General features: G+C 37.9%; 1 protein-coding gene across 1 annotated transcript in view; it reads left to right on the forward strand.

The window, feature by feature from the left end:
• The window catches only part of Snd1 (staphylococcal nuclease and tudor domain containing 1), a 401,120-nt gene that overhangs the window by 173,845 nt on the left and 207,641 nt on the right, over nucleotides 1–19,634 (forward strand). The window contains exon 12 of the mRNA XM_048451021.3: nucleotides 8,801–8,901. Within this exon, the coding sequence (XP_048306978.1) occupies nucleotides 8,801–8,901 (101 nt within the window). The remainder of the gene's footprint in view (nucleotides 1–8,800; nucleotides 8,902–19,634) is intronic.

Here is a 19,634-nt window from a genome sequence, read left to right on the forward strand (position 1 = left end):
ATCAATTATACTCCTTAATTATATATGTGAGTTCTAAAGACTTAAGAAAAAGTGTGAGGCTGGAGAGATGGCTCAGCAGTTGAAAACATTGGCTATTCTTCCAGAGAACTGGGTTCAATTCCCAGCACCCAAGTAGCAGCTTACAATTGTCTGTAACCCCTGTCGTAAGGGATCTGATGCTCTCACAAGACATACATGCAAAACAGAAATGCATGTAAAATAAAAACAGATAAATCCTTTCAAAGAAAAAAGAGTCAAGTTTAATGAAAATGCTGGCATCTGAGAAGATATTTTCAAGTGGTGATCTCTATTGTTACTCCCCATCAAATTTAATTAAAATAAGTTTAATTTTCAAAACTGTATCTCATTTGTTTTTATTTGCTTCCTTGGTTAGTGGTACACTGTATTTTCAGGTTATTTTTGCTGTCAGATTCGCTATCACTACTTCAAAATTTTTTGCTAGTCCCACATGGCTCCTTATGCAAAATGTTTCATCTTACATTTTTGAATTCGAGTTTGTGTGTGCTTTTAATTAAATATTTACCAAGCTGAAGATTTATCAGCCAGCAGTGATGTCCAGTTTGCCAAATGCTTAATGTCAGGTGTGGACTCTTAACATCTCCTGTGACCTTCCTTATGTATGCTGTGTTTTACCTTTTCCCTCAAAGCAGATTAAAGCATCTGCCCATCTAGACTGGGATGTATATATGCTTTGGGTGGGATAGGGGAAGTAAGGGACTCATCTGTTAGAAAAGCATCAAGTAAGAAAGGTGACCCTGGACTTTTAAAGGGTTTTAAGGTTACCACTCCATTGATGAAAATGAAATGTGGTCAAAATAGATCTGTATGAGGGAGGTAGGAAGATGAGAGAGCAGCATAAATGTACGAGAAGAAACAGCAGTCTTAGTGCCTAATTACAGTGATTTGGAAGGGGATGTTCTAGAATATTCTAGGCTTGATCGCAGAGGTAGCCTATGAGCACTTGTTTATGTTCTTTTGTCTGTTGCAGTGGAAATGAAGCAACAGAATGTGCATGTTTTTATGAATGCTTGTTATAAAGGCTCTGTTAATTTAAGAGACAGCAATACAGAAAATGGCTGATGAAACACAAGTTTCAGCTTCAATAATTAAAAACTCGTGTTCATTTTCTTTTTAATAATTCTGCAATCAACATGTATCATTGTTAACTTTAAAAAAAACAGTTTTAACATATGCATTGCTTACCATCCAGTTACCACCTATCTTAGAATAAACTTTAGTCCTTAAGGTAAAGAAGACTAGATTTGTGTTGACAAATGGTGTTTTAATATTAAAAATCCAGCTGTGGAATTAGCAAACACCATTGAAAATGCTGTCATGAAACTACTGAGCAGAGCTAGAGTGTGACTTAATGGTACTTTTTTAGCATGTTAAAGCCCTGGTTTGATTCCTAGTTCCACTGAAAACAGTACCAGAAATAGGGAAAAACAAATAAACCAAACTGTTGAGCGGAGTATATTTTATACTTAAAAGACTAGAACTATCCCCATCCCCCTGCCCTGGTTTTTATACAAATATTCAGACATCAGAAATAGCTTTTAGAATTAAGGAAGTATATGATTTGTTTCTCTCGTCTAGTCAGACAATATTTTTAAATGAAAGCAGGAATAAACATTTTTATACCATATTTTTATACTTGTTTTCAGAATATTCACAAGGATTTGTAAAAGCAAGAGATATTAAAAGTTTACAGGTAAAAATAAAGAGAGAAAAAGAGAACCAAGAAATAGGATCATATAACAGAGGAAGAAGGTTAAGACTCTTGTTCTGGAGGGCTCGAGAGAGGGCTCAGAGCTTAAGAGATCTCAGTGCTCTTGGGGAAGACCCAGTTTTGATTCTAGCACCCACATGGCAGCTCACAACTGCTTGTAACTCCAGTTCTAAGGGGTTTAATGTCCCCTCTTCTGGCTTCAGTAAGTTTCCCGCATGCACATGGTACATATAAACTCACACAACAAGCTCAGATCAAATAAATAAACAATTTTTTTGTGACTTGGGTCGCTGCTGTATGTGGCTTTGAGTACCTGGGCTGAGGTTGTCCAAATGGAGGTGTGCTGTACATATAAAACATACCAAATATGAAAGGCTTTGTACAAACAGTCTCAATATTAGCTTAATGTTGGTATGATTGTAGTTTGTAAATTTTGTATGAAATAGATAGGATTATTAATTTCATCAGCTTTCTTTTAATACTCAATGTTGCTATTAGCAAAATGTAAACATGCACACGTGGCTCTCATTTCTCACTCATGTTTCTTTCACACATTGATTAGAAACAGGTAAGTTTGTCAGTATGTTGTGACAGTCGTTCAGATTCATTTGTAATTATATGTGGAAAGGTCATCAAAAGCAATTTGTTTTGAGGTTATTTTATCCCTAGATGAGTGGATAAGTGACCTGTTTAAAACTGTTAAAAAATATCTATCACTATTTTAAGAATGATTACATGAGGTAGTTTTTGACAAGGAAAGGATTAAGGATGCATAATTTAAATATTTGGGGATATGTATGGAAGGTCCTATTAAGCCCAAAGCAAATGTACTCGTGGTCTTTGTTTGATGTTCATTGTCTTCCTCGTTTAATAAGTCAAGAAGTATCCCGCACAGAATTTCTCCAGTTAACCTACTAATTGCGATGGGTGGCAGCATTCTCCTTCAAATATCTTCATAAATAAAATATTCAATAACTAGTACCTACAAAATTAATCCTTAAAACATTTAAACAAATATTAAATAGTGTGTCATTCTTTAAAATAAGATCTACTTATCTCGAAGTTGGGATGAATATGGATGAGGTACACATTCTTGTTTGCTGTGACTCCTTAAGGAGAAAAGTGTATTTAATTGAGTCTGCCTATCTAATGATTTCAGGAGTCTAATGATTTGAGTCAACATGTGTCTTATTTACGCATATATGTATGTGTAGGTGTGTTTGTTTATCTCATATATACTTATTTAGCGCTTACTCTGTGCCAGGTACTTTTCTAAGAAAATCAGTAACTGTTTATTTAAAAATAAGTGATGCTTGCATGATACTTAGAGTCATGCCCTGTTCTAATGTATCATGCATACTAACGCTTTTCTTCTAAGCAGAGCAAGGCAGTCACAGAGACACTTAAGTGACACTTGTAAGTTCACACAGCTGCTCTGTAAGGTTGTTGGACGCCACCTCTGTATGCAGTCTGGCTGCTCCACTGCTGTCCTCTTACCTGGCTTTAGAATCTCTCTTGTTTTACTCCCTCTTATTTCTGGGCAGCGTGACTTGGATTTAGGCCCAGATGATGCCATCTTTTCTGTGTCAGAGGTTCATAGGTGCTCTCTATAACTGCCTACAAATTCTGCCATCAGAACTGGTGACAACAGAGCTCCTTTCTAAAGGCAGAGCATTTTTTTTTGCAGCTTCCTGTGAAATTATGATTCACCATGTTAACTAATAGGATTATGTGATAGTTATACAAAATAGTTTCATGTAACAGCTCTATTTATATTAAAAGTAAACTTAAGCCATTTAAACCTTAAACTGGAAATGTTATGGATAGGCAGTTGCTCTTCTCCTTACCCCACTGTTAACACTTAGGTAGGTCACATTTCCTTATTAAATTAGCATCTATCAAGTTCTTTGATTTGATATTTTCAAGTCATTCCTTAAGTGAAGAATGTGCATAGATGCTCAGAGTGTGAGCATGGTCCAGAGTGTTTTGTTTTTTTGTTTGTTTGTTTGTTTTTTTGGTTTGGGTTTGGTTCGGTTTTGTTGTTTTTGTTTTTGTTTGTTTGTTTGTTTTTACACAGCTGCTTTCAGGCTTTCCAGCAGACAGAAATGCAGACTTAGGGAACCATCAGAGTTCCTCCAAAGGTTCCCTGAAATTTCTTTTAAAGAGGATTCTGTAATGTAGTGTTTCATTATTGGTTACTCTCTTGGTATTCTTTCATAGCTTCAAGAAACAAATTTTATGAAAAATTGAAGGCATAAGTCACAAGACAATTCCACACCAGTTTGGAATTATTATTAATAAAGGGTTATTTATTTAAGGAAAAAAACTTACAGATCACTGTCCTTGACAACAGCCCTTAGTGCGACCAGGAACAGAGTTTACCAGCCAGAAGCAGGAGCCAGAAGCAAGATTGCAAGCACAAGACTACCTCTGCTTTTTAAAACAAAAGAGACCACACCGAAGTGGGCTGGTATCTTAAAGGCTATTGCCTGAAGGATCAGAATGTGCTCTCACAGCAAGAAATACTATAATGTATTTTTTTGCTTGCTTTGTCTCTCATGCTAGTTAACTTTTTTTGCTAAACATTGGATTTTCATCACAACTTTAAAATGCTTTTCCTTCCTCAGGCTTACATCACCACACCCACAGTTGAAATCATTGTTCTTGTTATAAAAAACAGCAAAATTGCCGACAACTTCTTAAAGTGCCCTTAAAATGCCCTATCTTTTCATTTCAAAGGTATCTTTCAGAATTTTGTGCCTGAAAATGCTCCTGATTACATACATTCATTCATATAACAAATATTTACTGTATTACTGCAAGTCATATGGTCGTTGAACTCTTGGTGCTTACTAACTGTATGTTTAAATTAATTGTGTGAAAGGAAGGTATAAATTACAAAGATTAAAGGACTTAGGATGTAATATGCTATTTTTATCTAGGCTGTCTTTTATAAAGTTAAATGGTACTATAAAACTCCAATGTAGAGCTCTCAGGTCCATGTGAAGATGTCACACACACATGTCGACCAGCCATTTCTGGAGCATCTGCCATTGATGTTCTTTCTGCATACCTTCAGTAGATCACATTTCATCATTTCATTATCATCATTTCTTTGCTAACATACGAAGGACCACCTTTGTACTAATCAGTTTCCTCTCTTTAACTCAGGTCATTTCATATCAACTTAGCAAAAACCTGAAATACAGGTCATCATTTACTCAGACAGACATTTCTAAGTTTTCCAGTCATTTTAATTGAACTTGTTTAAACTTTGGATTTTCAGAGTGATTGACAGGTCAGTGTTTGAATATCTGGAGATGAAAAACTCCAAGTAAAGGAACAGATCTGAGAATCCACAGGAGAGGGACATAAATGCTAATTACACATAGACTTTAATTCCTGGTTTGTCATAGTTGCCTGCAGGTGTGTATCTTGGCTGTGGTCTATTCTCAGAGCCTCGTTTGTATCTGAGATTTTCTTTAATAATGTTGCCGCCATGAAGAGCTCTTTAATCTCTGACTCATTTGCAATTCTCTTTCTCTTGACATAGGAAATAATTAATTGAAAGATGAATGTAGTTGTTATTTCTTTTGATTATTGAATATTAAAGGGTGTATGTGGGAGATGTGTCCCTTGGGATCCCTTGGAAGGCAGTCCCCGGGGTGGCACCTCAGGCTATCCTTCTAGCCTGGAAGCACAGGTGTTCGCTGTTGTCATTACTCCACCATAGCCACAACTACTCCTGTTTTGATACTGTTGAATAGAGAATTTTCCCAGTAATACTTCTGTTCTAATAGACCCCTTTCATCTCTGGTTGATGAGGAAGCTTAACATTAGCATGTACAAGGTAATTTGGAGATTCACTTCATTTTTAAGCATTGATGATTCCGCTAGTAGGAATTAGGGGCATGAATTTGTTGAATGGGTTATTGAAAATTGAGGGTATGTCTACTGTGTAGTTTCCATTTATTTAAAAATTCTTTTATTAATTCTTTGAAAATTCCGTACAATGTATTTAAATCATATTCTTGTCTCCTAGTTACTCCTATATCCATTCCTATTACCCTACCTCCCCAACTTCACTTCCTTTTCCCTTCTTGTTAAATTTAATAACTTATCAACCCATTTTTGCGGTCTGTATGTTTTTGGATATGGACCATCCCCTGGAATATGATGAACGTACCAGAACCCACACCCTTAAAGAAAATCAACTCTCCCTTTCTGGTCGCCCTTCAGCTACCTATAGCTTCTCAGCTTAGGTGGGGCTAATGAGATCTTGCTATTTCTTTCTGGACTGTTGACTGGGTTGATCTCGTGTGGCTCTTGAGCAGACCGCCATGGACGCTGTGAGCTCATAAGTACAGTGACCCTGGCAGGTCCAGAGGACACTGTTTCCCATGGCCTCTGGCTCTTAAGATCTCCTCTCCCCTCTTCTAGGATGGTCTCTGAGATTTGGGGAAAGGGTGTGAGATAGATTTCCCATTTGTGGCTGATACTTGGTTTGGCCACCTGTTCATGCTTGGCTGGCATTTTGACCTCCTATATGTGCTTTTCGCCATGGCTTCAGATACTCTTGTTAATTTCCCAGCTGCTTACTTTTCTAGTTATGCTGGGGGCCTTTTCTTCAGAGTTCTGATCAAACTAACTTACCTAGAGACTTCTTTCTAGAGTTTGCGTCACCCATACTCCCTCACATGTCTTGTCCTGACTTTGTCCTATATTAACTGATTTCAGCTATATGCAAGGAAACACTTTAAAACTCTGAAGTATTTATAGGTTATTCCCTGTCTCTGCACATTCCTCATATTTATAAAATTTGAATGCAGATGCCTGCTTTTAGGAGCCATCCTTAATTAAGTCATCTTCAAGATTTACCTAGTTTCAACTCTTTGTGCCTGGTCTCTGATATGGCTCCTATATTTTGGTTTGACTGTTTTTTCCCCCACATTTAAAAGTATGATTTGGTGGTCTCCAGGTTAGTAATTTGACAGTTGAAATTTTAAGGTGTCTGTCTCTTTTATGTGGTTTTTTGAAAAACTTACATATGTATGTTCATGTTTGTATGTATGTGTTAATAACATATTTGTAGAGATTTAATAGATGTCATCATCAGATGTCTCTCTCTTCTTATTTTTGAAAGAGGTCTTTTATTGAACCTGGAGCTCACCAGTTTGTCTAGGGGTTCTTTTGTCTCTGCCCCCTGGTGCTGAGTTTATATGCATATGGTGTTGTCCTGTTTTCTTTTTAGGTGGATGTTGGGAATAGAACTCAAACCCATATGTTTTTGTGGGAAGCACTTTACCAACTGAAACATCTCCTGAGTCCCTTCTTGTTTTGTTTTTTACAACGTTTAAGAACAGACAAACTAAAAGGACTGGATTGGTGCTGACTAGCAATATATATGAGCTTAATGTCTGTACAGTATGCTGTCTTTAGATGTACTTAGAAAAGGCATTCTTTACTCAGAAATAAATGGCTTCATGCTGCTTAGTCAGAGTTTGTCTTTACTGTAGATATATAAAGTTTGGCTAAGGCCCAAACCAAAGCTTACAAATATGACCTGTAATGTTCCCTAATGAACCCCACATAATTGGTTATGATACATGTTTATATTAAACTATTTCATAAAGAGATAATATTGTTCAGTATGCCCACAATGTATTATACTCTGTTCTCATTTTATGCATGTAACTTTCTGTTTGTTTGCATGTCCTTTGTTTGTTGAAAACTTAATGATTCTTCTGGTCTCCTCTGTCTTTTTATACCTTTTATCCCCCCTCAAACCTTCCTAACTCCAACTGTGTTGCTATTAGACTTAGTTAGCTGTGTCACTTCGATTTAGACACTGTGAAATGAGATCCTTCCATCCTTGTGATTGCCATCTTGTTCTTCTTGATAGTTCTTTACATGGCCCAGGAGAAGTTAAAGTAGACTGAAATTTCATGCAGTCTTTCTGAGGAGGCAAGTCATATATTTAGACACTGGTGTTTGATGCAGAAATGGTCTAAGGAGTATTTTGTTGTAACATCTGGTGGTTGCTCAAGAATTCTGCCAACCTAGTAGATCCAATAGAATTTGTCTCATAGAACTTTTGTTCAGTGTTTTTCTTAATTTCTTTTTACAAAACAAACTATTCTTTTAGAGAGGCTTTGGGTTTAGGACCCTGCAGTATGTTGCCTTTGCAGATGGGCTTCTTGCATGTAATAATAAGCATTTGAGCTTCCTCTGTATCTGTTCATGTACATTTCTATAGTGAATAATAGTCCACCATCAGGATTTACCAGTTTCTATTAATCTCCAGAAGGTCATCATTGTTGCCTCTAATTATTGTCAGCTCTGAACAAAACTACTGTTAACTTCCACGTACAGATTTCTTTGTGAACAAGTCTTCAACTCTCTCAAGTAAATTCAAGGAGATATTTCTGAATAAAATTTATGCTTAGTTGTTTAAGAAATTGCTGAACTGTCTTCCAACATTTGATATCATTTCCCGCAGGGGTGAATGAGAATTCCTTTGTTCCAGACTCTTGCAAAGCCTTTGTATTATCCCAAATTATGGAAATTGTATGAACAAATTCCATACTAAAACTATCCCTCCGCAGCACAGTGTAGAGGGATGCTTTTGCACAACTGAAGAGTCAACATAGTCTTGTGCATGGTAGCCAAGTGGTTTATTACCAAGTACCACCCTCAGCTCATATTCCATTGCTTGAAATTGCGGTTACCTAGTGAGATTTTGAGTGAATCGTCATTGTCAGTGTTTTCTCATCCTCTATATGTTGTCTTTGTGTTGTTTGAGTCTTAGGGCATTTCTTAATCAAATTGTTCTTTTTAGCTTCAAGAGCTTTTAGTGGGTTCTGGGTACTGTTCTTTCTCCATTAGGTCGTTTATAGGTCTTTTTTTTTCTGCTATGTCTTAGCAGACTTTTTGTTGTTGCTTTTATCTTAGACCAGTAAAGTCTACCTGAGCTGATTGTGCAAATGCCCATGACTGCCATTGAGATGTTATAGACTTCTAAATCTAACACTCTTGATTATTTATTTCCAGGTCAATGTGACTGTGGACTACATTAGACCAGCCAGCCCAGCCACAGAAACGGTGCCTGCCTTTTCGGAGCGTACCTGTGCCACTGTCACCATTGGAGGAATGTGAGTGTTCTAACTGGCAGAGACTTGGCTTTGGTTTTAAGAAGCTGAATACTCTGCTCAGTCAAATCTTGCCCCCCTTTCGCATTGCTTTGCTTTCTCTTGCACTTAACCCAGTGGAGTATAATTATGTGCCTGTGTAGCACTTCATATTTGTATAGTACTTTATAATCACTCATTAGCTAATCATGTACTTCCATTATTGTTATTATTTAAGATTTATTGGGCTCTGTATGGTTGGCCCTATGAAATACATTATTGCTATTAATAGTGCTATTTATTGAATATCAAGCTGTCCCTAGGTACTAACCAAAATTAGTTAAGACCTTCTAAAGGTGAATTTTAGAAGGGAGAGAGAAGCTAAGCTTACTGGACATTTTCTTTGTATAGAGATAATATACTGGCTATGACCCAGCTACATTTCAAGGTCCCTAGGTCTCTGGGTAGCCTTGCTGATCAGAGTCTTTCGAGGGAAGTATCTGACAATGGAGGGAGGAAGCCTGCTGGGCCATGCTCTCATAATACATAGTAAGACAATCGGTCAGTCCCCAGTAGCAATTCTTACTTTGCATACATACAACATACCAGCACGGTCATTGTTCCCTCCCTCCTTAACAGTCCTAAGTGCTGTTTGTCACCAAACTGGTATTTTTCGTTTCTTTGAAGGGGAAGCAAGGAATGGGGCTTTCATCAAAACAAGGATTGTCTTATTGACTGTACAATGAAGCCAGTATAAGATATACATCTAAGTGACAGCAACAACCCAAAAGGGATAAATATAAATATGTTTTACTACGTAGCTTCCAGAACTCTCCTATGGGGCAGAAGCCTCCCCTCATTCTTGCTTTTGCATATGGAAGGACTATTTTTAGGCTGTTCCCACTCCCGTGTCAGCTTCTGACGGACCAGATCCTATTCTGAAATGTGGGAAAGAGGTCACGTTTTGGTCATCACTCTATCTATCTTGTATTTATTATCAGTTTTTCACCAGTTTTTTCAAACTGAGTGTACGGTTCTGTCTTGGAAAATGCTGGCGATTAGTAACCTGTATTAAAGTTGTGACTGGAGAAAACAAGTCATCTCCATAGCCTGCTGTGCCTGCTCTAATTCCTGGGAAACAGTTTCATGTCTCTACAAACATGCATCTTTATTTTTGGCAGATGGCCTCCACCAACGTTTAGCACTTCATCAGAGTTGATTATCCCACATACATACCACAAAAGTATATTTAAAAATCAATTTATAGTGCCAAAAATCAGATATTTGGGAACCAACTCTAGTTGGTTGTTTTAATATTTTTTATTCTTTGGGGGTGACGCCAACATGACCCCATTTAAATTCCTCATTAACTGACTTTTTGGGTTTCTTTAATTTTTTAGGATAATCTGGGACAGCCAACTTTAATGTATTTTCACATTAGGGAAAGAGTTGTGGCTTTGCCCTGTGACTCAGACCTTCAGGTTCAAGTTTATTTTATCACTACATCATTCTGTTCAGGCTTTTATTTAATAGTCCACCAAATGTGGATTCACTAGGTGGAATGAGAGAGAGTTACTTTAATGGTTGTGCTGTTTACAGTCCCCCCAATAGTGCTCGAGATCTCCTTTCTGCCAACAGTTGCAGCCTTTGTGATTTGTTACTGTTCTGACCCTGACTGGATAGAGGTGATGCCTCGCTGTCTTGTCAGGTCACATTTTCTTTATTTGCCTTGTCACTAGCGACAGTGACTGTGTTCTAATATGGCCATTCGTGTGCTTTCTTTTAGGAAATTTTTATTCCAGTGATTTGCCTATTTCAAAGTTCAATCACTTGCTTTTTGGCTATTGAGTTCTCTGAATTTCTTATGTATTCTGTACTTGGTTTATTTGGAAAAGAGAGACTTGATATAGTCTTGATATTAGTGGTTACTGATATTGTTGAAGCTATCATTCCCTAGACTCTTATCAACCTTGCAGTAGGAATTTTGTCTTCTCTATTTTTTGTCAGAGCTCCAGTAGCCAGCAGGCTCAAAGTGCAGGAAATTTGTTGACTGATTTGTTAACTGTAATGCTGTTACTTTAGCAAGTATACCTAGAAGTACTTTCGTTCCCTGGATAACTACAGGTGTGTGTTTGCACGAGCATGCACATGTGCCAGATAGGCTTTTAGGGTAAGCCTTCGGGTTTGTTTGTTTTAGTCAGGACAGTAATTGAGAGTCTTCTCCTTTACTTGTTTTTGAAGCTTGATAATAATGAGAGATTCCTTAGTTCCCAGGTGAACTTCCAGACATGTTTCTGTGTTCCATCTGCAGTTGGTTTGGTTTTGTTTATCTCCTTTCGTCCCTGAATTTCCTTTAGTAAAAACAGAAAATTAAACCATAGTTAAAATACTATTGTAGAAAAACGAGTTATTAATAAGTAAATTCAAATGTTTATCTCATATTCTGAAATAATTTGTATTAAGACCCCTTTCATCTGATTTAATGCATACTTATTTAAAACTACCGTGTAGAAAAGAGGGTTTTACCTAAGCATAAATTTTCTTAGTTTTCTTTGTACAGACATGTGGGTTGTAGAGCATGGATCTGCCGTAGGGCCTATGTGGAGGGCAGAGGACACCTTGAAGGAATTTGTTCTCTTCTCTTTACCATCTAGGTTCCAGGAATCTGACAAGTCGGCTAGACTTAAGCAGCACCTGTACCCACTGAGCCCATATTTTTCAGATATCCAGTGCATGGTATCCTAGAGAACAGCATCTGAAATGAGGAATTAAAAATACTAATTACAGAATCTTATAAATTTCAAACTTTTCTTTTCCTTTTTCTGCTACATTTCTCTGTCTCACTTGTTTTACAGCCATTTAAAAATCATAAAATCATTCCTTGTATACTTACATATCATTGTTTAATGTTATTTTTTGAGAAGTATAATTAAAATGACAAGCACCACTGGGAAAAACTTGACTTGGAACTAAAGCAAATGACTGGACAAATTCAGTGAGGTGTCCGAGTTTATGAGAGTTGACCTCTGTCCCTGTCACTAGCATCTGCCCTGTACTTGCTATGGTCATGGGCTGTGTGGGTATATAAAGGAAAGGGTTAAAGATGGTCTGTAGTAAGCACTTTCTCTCTGGAAGGCAGGCTCGTCAGACTAGTGTGCAGTGCAGGAGAGACCTGTCCAAAGAATTGCAGGCTTCCATGCCTATGTTACCTCTTTCACACCTCATGGCTCTCCTGTTGTTGCGACTCCCTGTAGTTGCCACTTTCCTCATGGGAAGAGCACGTTTGAAGTTGGTAATTCCAGGGGACTAGGAAGAGAGAGGCAGATGAGATAGTGTCTTGCAGAGGGCTATTTTAATAAAAACTTTTAGATGTACCACACACGCAAAATGTGTGAATTGTCTGTGTTCTCAGTAGGGCTCAGTGAAACCCTTATGGTTTTCCCTTGATGTATGGAAGGGATGTGATTCCCAGACCCTAGCTGTTGTCACCCAGGCTGCAGCACCCAGTGTCTTACCGTCTAAGAAATTGATGCGAACAAGGTTCATCATTCCTCTGATAGATTAGTTTTTTTTCTTGATTAACTTTACTGTGGAGTTGGCAAGAGCTGTTATCTGTTAATCAAAATCGTTTAAATAAAAAATAAAACGATCAACCTTGAGTCTTTCTCATTCTCTAGCTCCCGAGTTGGGAATTAGCAGGTCTTTTTAGGCCTGGTTTGTGATGTGAAGCTGTCAAGATGGCGCTTCCTGTTAATTACTTTTTATTGTATTTAAGACACTTAAATAACTCTTCTTGTGATTTAGTCTTCTATGTAATTAGCTGCAGTGATTAAAATCTCATTCTTTCCTTTTTGCCAGTGCTTTCTTGAAAAGTGAAATTTTTCTGGGGTGACCTTTCCCTGTGCTGGACTTCTCAATTACTTTGAGCTCCATTTTGGCAAATCCATTAAATCTGTCAGCTTATATTTTATGTTTTTCCTGCATATCATGTTAAAATTTATTAAAATTCACCTACAAATGAAACTAGGGTCAAGCTTCACACAGGTACACACTCCATTTTACCAATTTCCCAACTTCATCCCTGGAAACAGCCATCTCAAAAATTGTCAGCCAAGCCAGTTCCACATTGTTTTTCAGAATATCGCATATTTCACAATGGTAGGAAGTGGTGGAGGGGCCATGTTTACGGACAGGTAAAGAATGGCTTATAGAGGGAATATAGACTATAAGTAGTGGGAAGATGCTGGTTTATATCTTACAAGCTTACTTTTTAAGGCAGGTGGTCTGGGTTTTGTAACAGGCTTGCTCTGTGTTTTCCACCTGTATTCCTGCCTCACCATTCTTGATCCCTTCATAACCTCTGCTGCTCATCTTGATAACTGTATGAATATGGGGCCTTGCTGCCTGAGGGACTATTGTAGGACTTCTGGGGTGACCTCTTTGTTCCATGAGTGCCATCCAGCAGACTCAGCCCCATCTTTGCGAACCCCTTCTTCTGTCTCCATTGTTCACAGATTAACTTCGCTTTCCTATAGTCATTTGAGCCAGACTTTTGAACTTCTAAGCAAACAGACTGACTTTTGCTTTTCTTCGGTTTTGATTTTCAGGGAGTTTTGGTCCAGCTGTTCCACTGAAGCACTGGACTAAGTCTTGTCTCACTCTGCTAGAGTAATTCCTTTTTAATCCTAGTTAGTCCTCCTCTCCCCAGTCACAATAAGAATCTGTGTCATGCAGTCTCCAGCTTTGCTGGCTCTAGTTCCATAGCTTTGAAGCTCTCTCTGTTAGCCAGTCCACCGCTCAGTTTTCAATTCCTAAAACATAGCAGAAGTACAACCGGTATGAAAGGATTCTCTTTCTGACCAAACCCCACTCCTACGTGCATTTAAACCCTACCTTCATTCACAAGAGATGGTTGTTTTCTGGGAGGCATGGGCTTCTTGATTTGTGCAGTTTTCACTTTGAGCAATAGAGAGACTTCCATTGGTTTGTCAGTGTCATTAAGTGGTTAAAAATACTTGAGACAGTAGTTGACTCTGTCCTCTGATAGCTCAAGTACAGCAATCATTTGAAGAGATGTGTCCTATAAGGCATTATAAGAACCCGACGGAGAACATGTTCACTTGAAAATCGTGTTGAGTTTCAGGCAAATCTGTCTCTTTTATTCAAATATTTTGTGACCGTCTGTGAAGTCTTGCTTCTTTAGAGCTTTTGGGTTTTGATTACTTGATAGCATTATTGCTTTATGGATCATCAGTGTGGCTTTTTATAATGGCACCTGTGAATGTACAAAGTATTTGAGAGCTTTCTCTTTCCCTATATTTCTTTTTACACTAGCAGTTGAATGGGCTGCCTGACTTCTGTGGACTTGAATATTTCTCGAGTTGATTTAGAACTCTCTTTCTTTTTTTCATAGCATTGCATGGAGACCCCAAGAGATGGCGAAGCTTTGCTTCAGACCAGGAAGTTTTTCTCAGGGAATACTATCTTGGAATATTGATTAAATACAGGCCCGATAAGGGAGTGGTTGAGGCTGCTGTCTCCTAAGGACCATGAGACTTGTGGATATTTTGCCTGCATGTATGTCTGGGCAGCACTTTTGAGCCTGGTACCTGTGGAAGCCAGAAGAGAGCATCAGATTCCCTATAAGTATCGTCTGGATGATTATGAGCCAGTGCACCATGTAGGTGCCAGGAATCCAACCCAGATCTTTTGACAGAGCAACCTTAACCATTAAGCCATCCTTTTAGCACCTTAAAATTCAGTTTTATTTTTAATTATTTGAATATGTGGGTGTGTGTGAAATATATGCACTTTTGAGTATAGGTGTTTTTGTAATCCCGGGGAGGCTATTGGATCCCTTACAGGTTGAGTTCCTGGAGCTGCTAAATGTGGTTGTCAGGAACCCCCTCAGATCCTTTGTGAGATTAGGAGCTTATAATGGCTGAGCTATCTTTCTATTCGTCCTTCTCTTCACCCCTCACTCTGGCTTTCCCAGATTTCTTTTTATATTTATTTTTTTATTGATATTTATTGAGCTCTACATTTTTCCCTGCTCTCCTCCCTGCCTCTCCCCTCCCCCCTTCAATCTCACCCCAAAGCCCCCATGCTCCCAATTTACTCAGGAGATTTCTTTTTCTACTTTCTACTTCCCATGTATATTATATCTATGTAAGTCTATCTTAGTGTCTTCATTGTTGTCTAAGTTCTCTGGGATTGTGTTTTGTATGCTGGCTTTCTTTGCTTTATGTTTAAAAACCACCCCCTGAGTGAGTACATGTGATAGTTGTCTTTCTGTGTCTGGGTTACTGTTGCCTGCACTTTTCTGTGAACACCCCGACCTCGAAACAGGCGCGCCCCTTCCCGAACCGAGCCCATGAGAATGGATTAATATCCTAAGGGTTGAAACACACAGACACAGGAGACCGGCTCATTCACCAAAATAGCAAATGGCAAATGGCAACTTTATTAAGCATAAGTCGGGTATATATACTGTGGGGCAGAAGGACACCAGCCCCCCATCAGGAACAAGGAGAGAAAAAAATCAGGCGGCTGCACCCAAGGTCAGAGAGCAGCTGATCAGGGAAAGAGGAAGTCAGGTGGCCTTGCCCAGCAAGCCTAGCTTGCTGCTAGAACCTTGCTTGCAGGTGGAATGACCTTAACAGAAGAGGGAGAGTTCTCTCTAAGCTACACCTTCAGGCTGCTGCAGTGGAGCAGAGAAACCAGGAAGCAGAGGAAGAACGGCTCTGCATAGCACCTCAAGCAAAAGGGGGAAAGACCTGTGTACCTACAGGTTACCTTACTCAAAGTAATGTTTTCTAGCTCCATGTATTTTCCTACAAAATTCAAGCGCTCGTTATTTTTTTTTCTGCTGTGTAATTATAACCCATTGTGTAAATGTACAATATTTTGCTTATCCATTCGTCAATCGAGGGGCATTTAAGTCGTTTCCAGATTCTGGCAATGACAAACAAAGCTGCTATGAACTTAGTTGAGCACATGTCCTTGTGGCACGATTGAGCATCTTTTGAATATATACCCAAAAGTGGTATTGCTGGGTCTTGAGGAAGCTTGTTTCCTAATTTTCTGAGAAATCGCTACACTGACATCCACCGGGTTGCACCAGCTTGCATTCCCACCGGCAATGCAGAAGTGTTCCCCTTTTTCCACAGTCTCTCCAGCATAAGTTGTCATCAGTGTTTTTGATCTTACAGATGTAAGATGGAATCTCAGAGTTGTTTTGATTTGCATTTCTCTGATGACTAAGGATGTTGAACATTTCCTTAAGTGTCTTTCAGCCATTTTAGATTCCTCTGTTGAGAGTTCACTGTTTAGATCTGTACTCCATTTTTTTTAATTGTATTTTGTGATCTTTTAGTGTTCAATTTCTTGAATTCTTTGTCTGATGTGGGGTTAGTGAAGATCTTTTCCCATTCTGAAGACTGTCGTTTTGTCTTGTTGACTTTGTTATTTGCTTTACAGAAGCTTCAGTTTCAGGAGGTCCCATTTATTGATTGTTTCTCTCAGTGTCTGTGCTGCTGGGGTTCTATTTAGGAAGTGGTTCCCTGTGCCAATGCGTTCAAGAGTACTTCCCACTTTCTCTTCTATAAGGTTCAGTGTGACTGACTTTATGTTGAGGTCTTTGATCTATCTGGACTTGAGTTTTGTGCATAGTGATGGATATGGGTCTATTTTTATTCTTCTACATGTTGCTATCCAGTTATGCCAGCACCACTTGTTAAATATGCTTTCTTTTTTCTATTTGTTATTTTTTGCTTCCTTTTCAAAAATCAGGTGTTCAAAGATGTGTGGATTGATATCCGGGTCTTCCGTTCGGTTCCATTGGTTCTCCTGTCTGTTCTTATGCCAATACCAGGCTGTTTTCAGTACTGTAACTCTGTAGTAGAGTTTGAAGTCAGGGATTGTGGTACCTCCAGAAGTTCTTTTATTGTACAGGATTGTTGTGGCTATCCTGCAATTTTTGCTTTTCCAAATGAAGTTGAGTACCATTTTTCGAGATCTTTGTAGGATTTTTATGGACATTGCATTTAATCTGTAGAATTTTTTTGTTAAGATTGCAATTTTTACTGTGTTAATTCTGCCTACCCAAGAGCATGGGACATCTTTCCAATTTCTGACCTCTTCTTCAGTTTATTTCTTCAAAGATTTAAAGTTCTTGTCATACAAGTCTTCCACTTGTATGTTTGGTTAGAGTCACTCCAAAATATTTTATGCTATTTGTGGCTATTATGAAGGGTGTTGATTCTCTGATTTCTTCCCCAGCCCTTTTATCATCTGTGTACAAGAGGACTACTGATTTTTTTGAGTTAATCTTGTATCCTGCTACATTGCTGAAAGTGTTTATGAGTTGTAGAAGTTCCTTGGTAGAATTTTTGGGATCACTTATGAAAACTATCATGTCAGTAGCAAACAGTGAGAGTTTGAATTCTTTTTTCCAATTTGTATCCCCTTGATCTCCCTTTGGTGTCTTCTCTCTCTAGCTAGGACTTCAAGAACTATATTGAATAGATATGGAGAGAGTGATCAACCTTGTCTTGTTCCTGATTTTAGTGGAATCTCCATTTAGTTTGATGTTGACTGTTGGCTTGCTGTATGTTGCCTTTATTATGTTTAGGTATGTTTTTTGTTTCCCTGCTCTGTCTAAGACCTTTATCATTAAGGGATGTTGTATTTTGTCAAATGGTTTTTCACCATGTAATGAAATGATCATTTTTTTTTGTTTTTCAGCTTGTTTATATGGTGGATTACGTTGACAGATTTTCATTTGTTGAATCATCCCTGCATTTATGGGATGAAGCCGACTTGGTCATGGTGGATGATGGTTCTGATGTGTTCTTGGAATCTATTTGCTAGTATTTTATTTAGTATTTTCGGATCAATGTTCGTGAAGGAGATTGGTCTGTAATTCTTTCTTAGTATTGTCTTTCTGTGGTTTGGGTATCAGGGTAATTGTAGCCTCATAAAAAGAGATGGGCAATGTTCCCTCTGTTTCTATTGTGTGGAACAATTTGAGGAGTATTGGTATTAGTTCTTAAGACGTATGAACGTCTTGTTGAATTTTGAACTGAAACCATCTGGTCCTGGGCTTTCTTTGTTTGCGAGACTTTTGTTGACTGTTTATATTTCTTCAGCAGTTATTGGTCTGTTTAATTTTGGTAAGTGGTATTTATCCAGAATGTTGTCCATTTCCTTTAAATTTTCCAATTTTGTGGAGTACAAGTTTTAAAAATATAACTTGATGATCCTCTGTATTTCCTTCGTGTCTGTTGTTATGTCTCCCGTTTCATTTCTGAATTTGTTAATTTAGATATTCTCTCTCTTCTTTTTGGTTCGCTTGGATAAAGGTTTGTCTATTTTGTTGATTTTTCTCGAAGAACCAACTCTTTGTCTCATTGATTTTTTTTTTTTTTTTGGTATTTTCTTTGTTTCTATTTTGTTGATTTCAGCTCTCAATTTGATTATTTCCTTCCATCTAGTTCTGTTAGGTGATTTCACTTTTTTTTTGTTTTAAATGTTCTGTTAATTCACTAGTGTGGAATTTTTCCTGCTACTTTATGTAGGAATTTAGTGCTATGAACTTGCCTCTTAACAGTGCTTTGGGAATGTGTGGTCATTTTTATTGAATTTTAGGAAGTCTTTAATTTCTCCCTTTATTTCTTCCTTGATCCATTGATGATTCAGGTGAGCATTGTTTAATTTCCATGTGTTTGTGGGTTTTCTGGAATTAGTATTGCTGTTGACTTCTACTTTTAAAGCATGGTTATCTGATAAGGAATATTGGTTTATTCCAATTTTTTGTAGTTGTTGAAGTTTTTTGTTACTGAGTATGTGGTCAATTTTTGAGAAGGTTCAATGAGGTGCTGAGAAGAAGGTATATTCATTTCTGTTTGGATGGAATATTCTATAGATGTCTGTTAAGTCCATTTGATTCATAACCTCTGTTAGTTCTCTTATTTCTCTGTTCATTTTTTGTCTGATTGCCCTGTCCAATGGTGAGAGGGGAGTGTTGAAGTCTCCAACTATTAGTATGTGGAGTTTAATGTATGATTTAAGTTTGAGAAGTATTTCTTTGACATATGAGGGTGCCCTTGTATTTGTTGCATAGATGTTCAATATTAAATTTCCTTTGATGGATTGTTCCTGTGACTAATATGAAATGTCCTTCTTTGTCTCCTTTGACTGATTTTTAGCTTGAAGTCTGTTTTGTTAGATATTAGGATAGCTACACCCACTTGTTTCTTATTTCCATTTGATTGCTATATTTTTCCCCACCTTTAACTCTGAGACTATATCTGTCTTTGAGGTTGAGATGTTTTTCTTGTATGCAAAATAGGGATGTATTCTGTTTTCGTATCGAATCTGCTAACCTGTGCCTTTTTATAGGTGAGTTGAGTCCATTTACATTAAGGAATATTAGTAATCAGTGGTTGCTATCTCCTGTTAATTTAGTTTCCACTGTTGGTGATGTTAATTTGTGCATTTTTTTTCTTCTTCAGGAGTTGCTGTGATGAGATCATCAATTGTCTCTTTGTTAGTGTAGCCATCTTCCTTAATTTGGAGTTTTCCTTTTAGTATTTTGTGTAGGGATGGGTTTGTGGCTAGGTATTGGTGAAATCTAGACTTGTCATGGAATATCATGTTTTATCCTTCTATGGTGATTTGACAGTTTTGCTGGGTATAGTAGTCTGGGCTGGCATCTGTGGTCTCTTAATGTCTGCAGAATGCTTGACCATGACCTT

This window comes from Myodes glareolus, chromosome 25, assembly GCF_982192425.1.
Source record: "Myodes glareolus chromosome 25, mMyoGla1.1, whole genome shotgun sequence".
In the NCBI taxonomy this organism is placed as follows: domain Eukaryota; kingdom Metazoa; phylum Chordata; class Mammalia; order Rodentia; family Cricetidae; genus Myodes; species Myodes glareolus.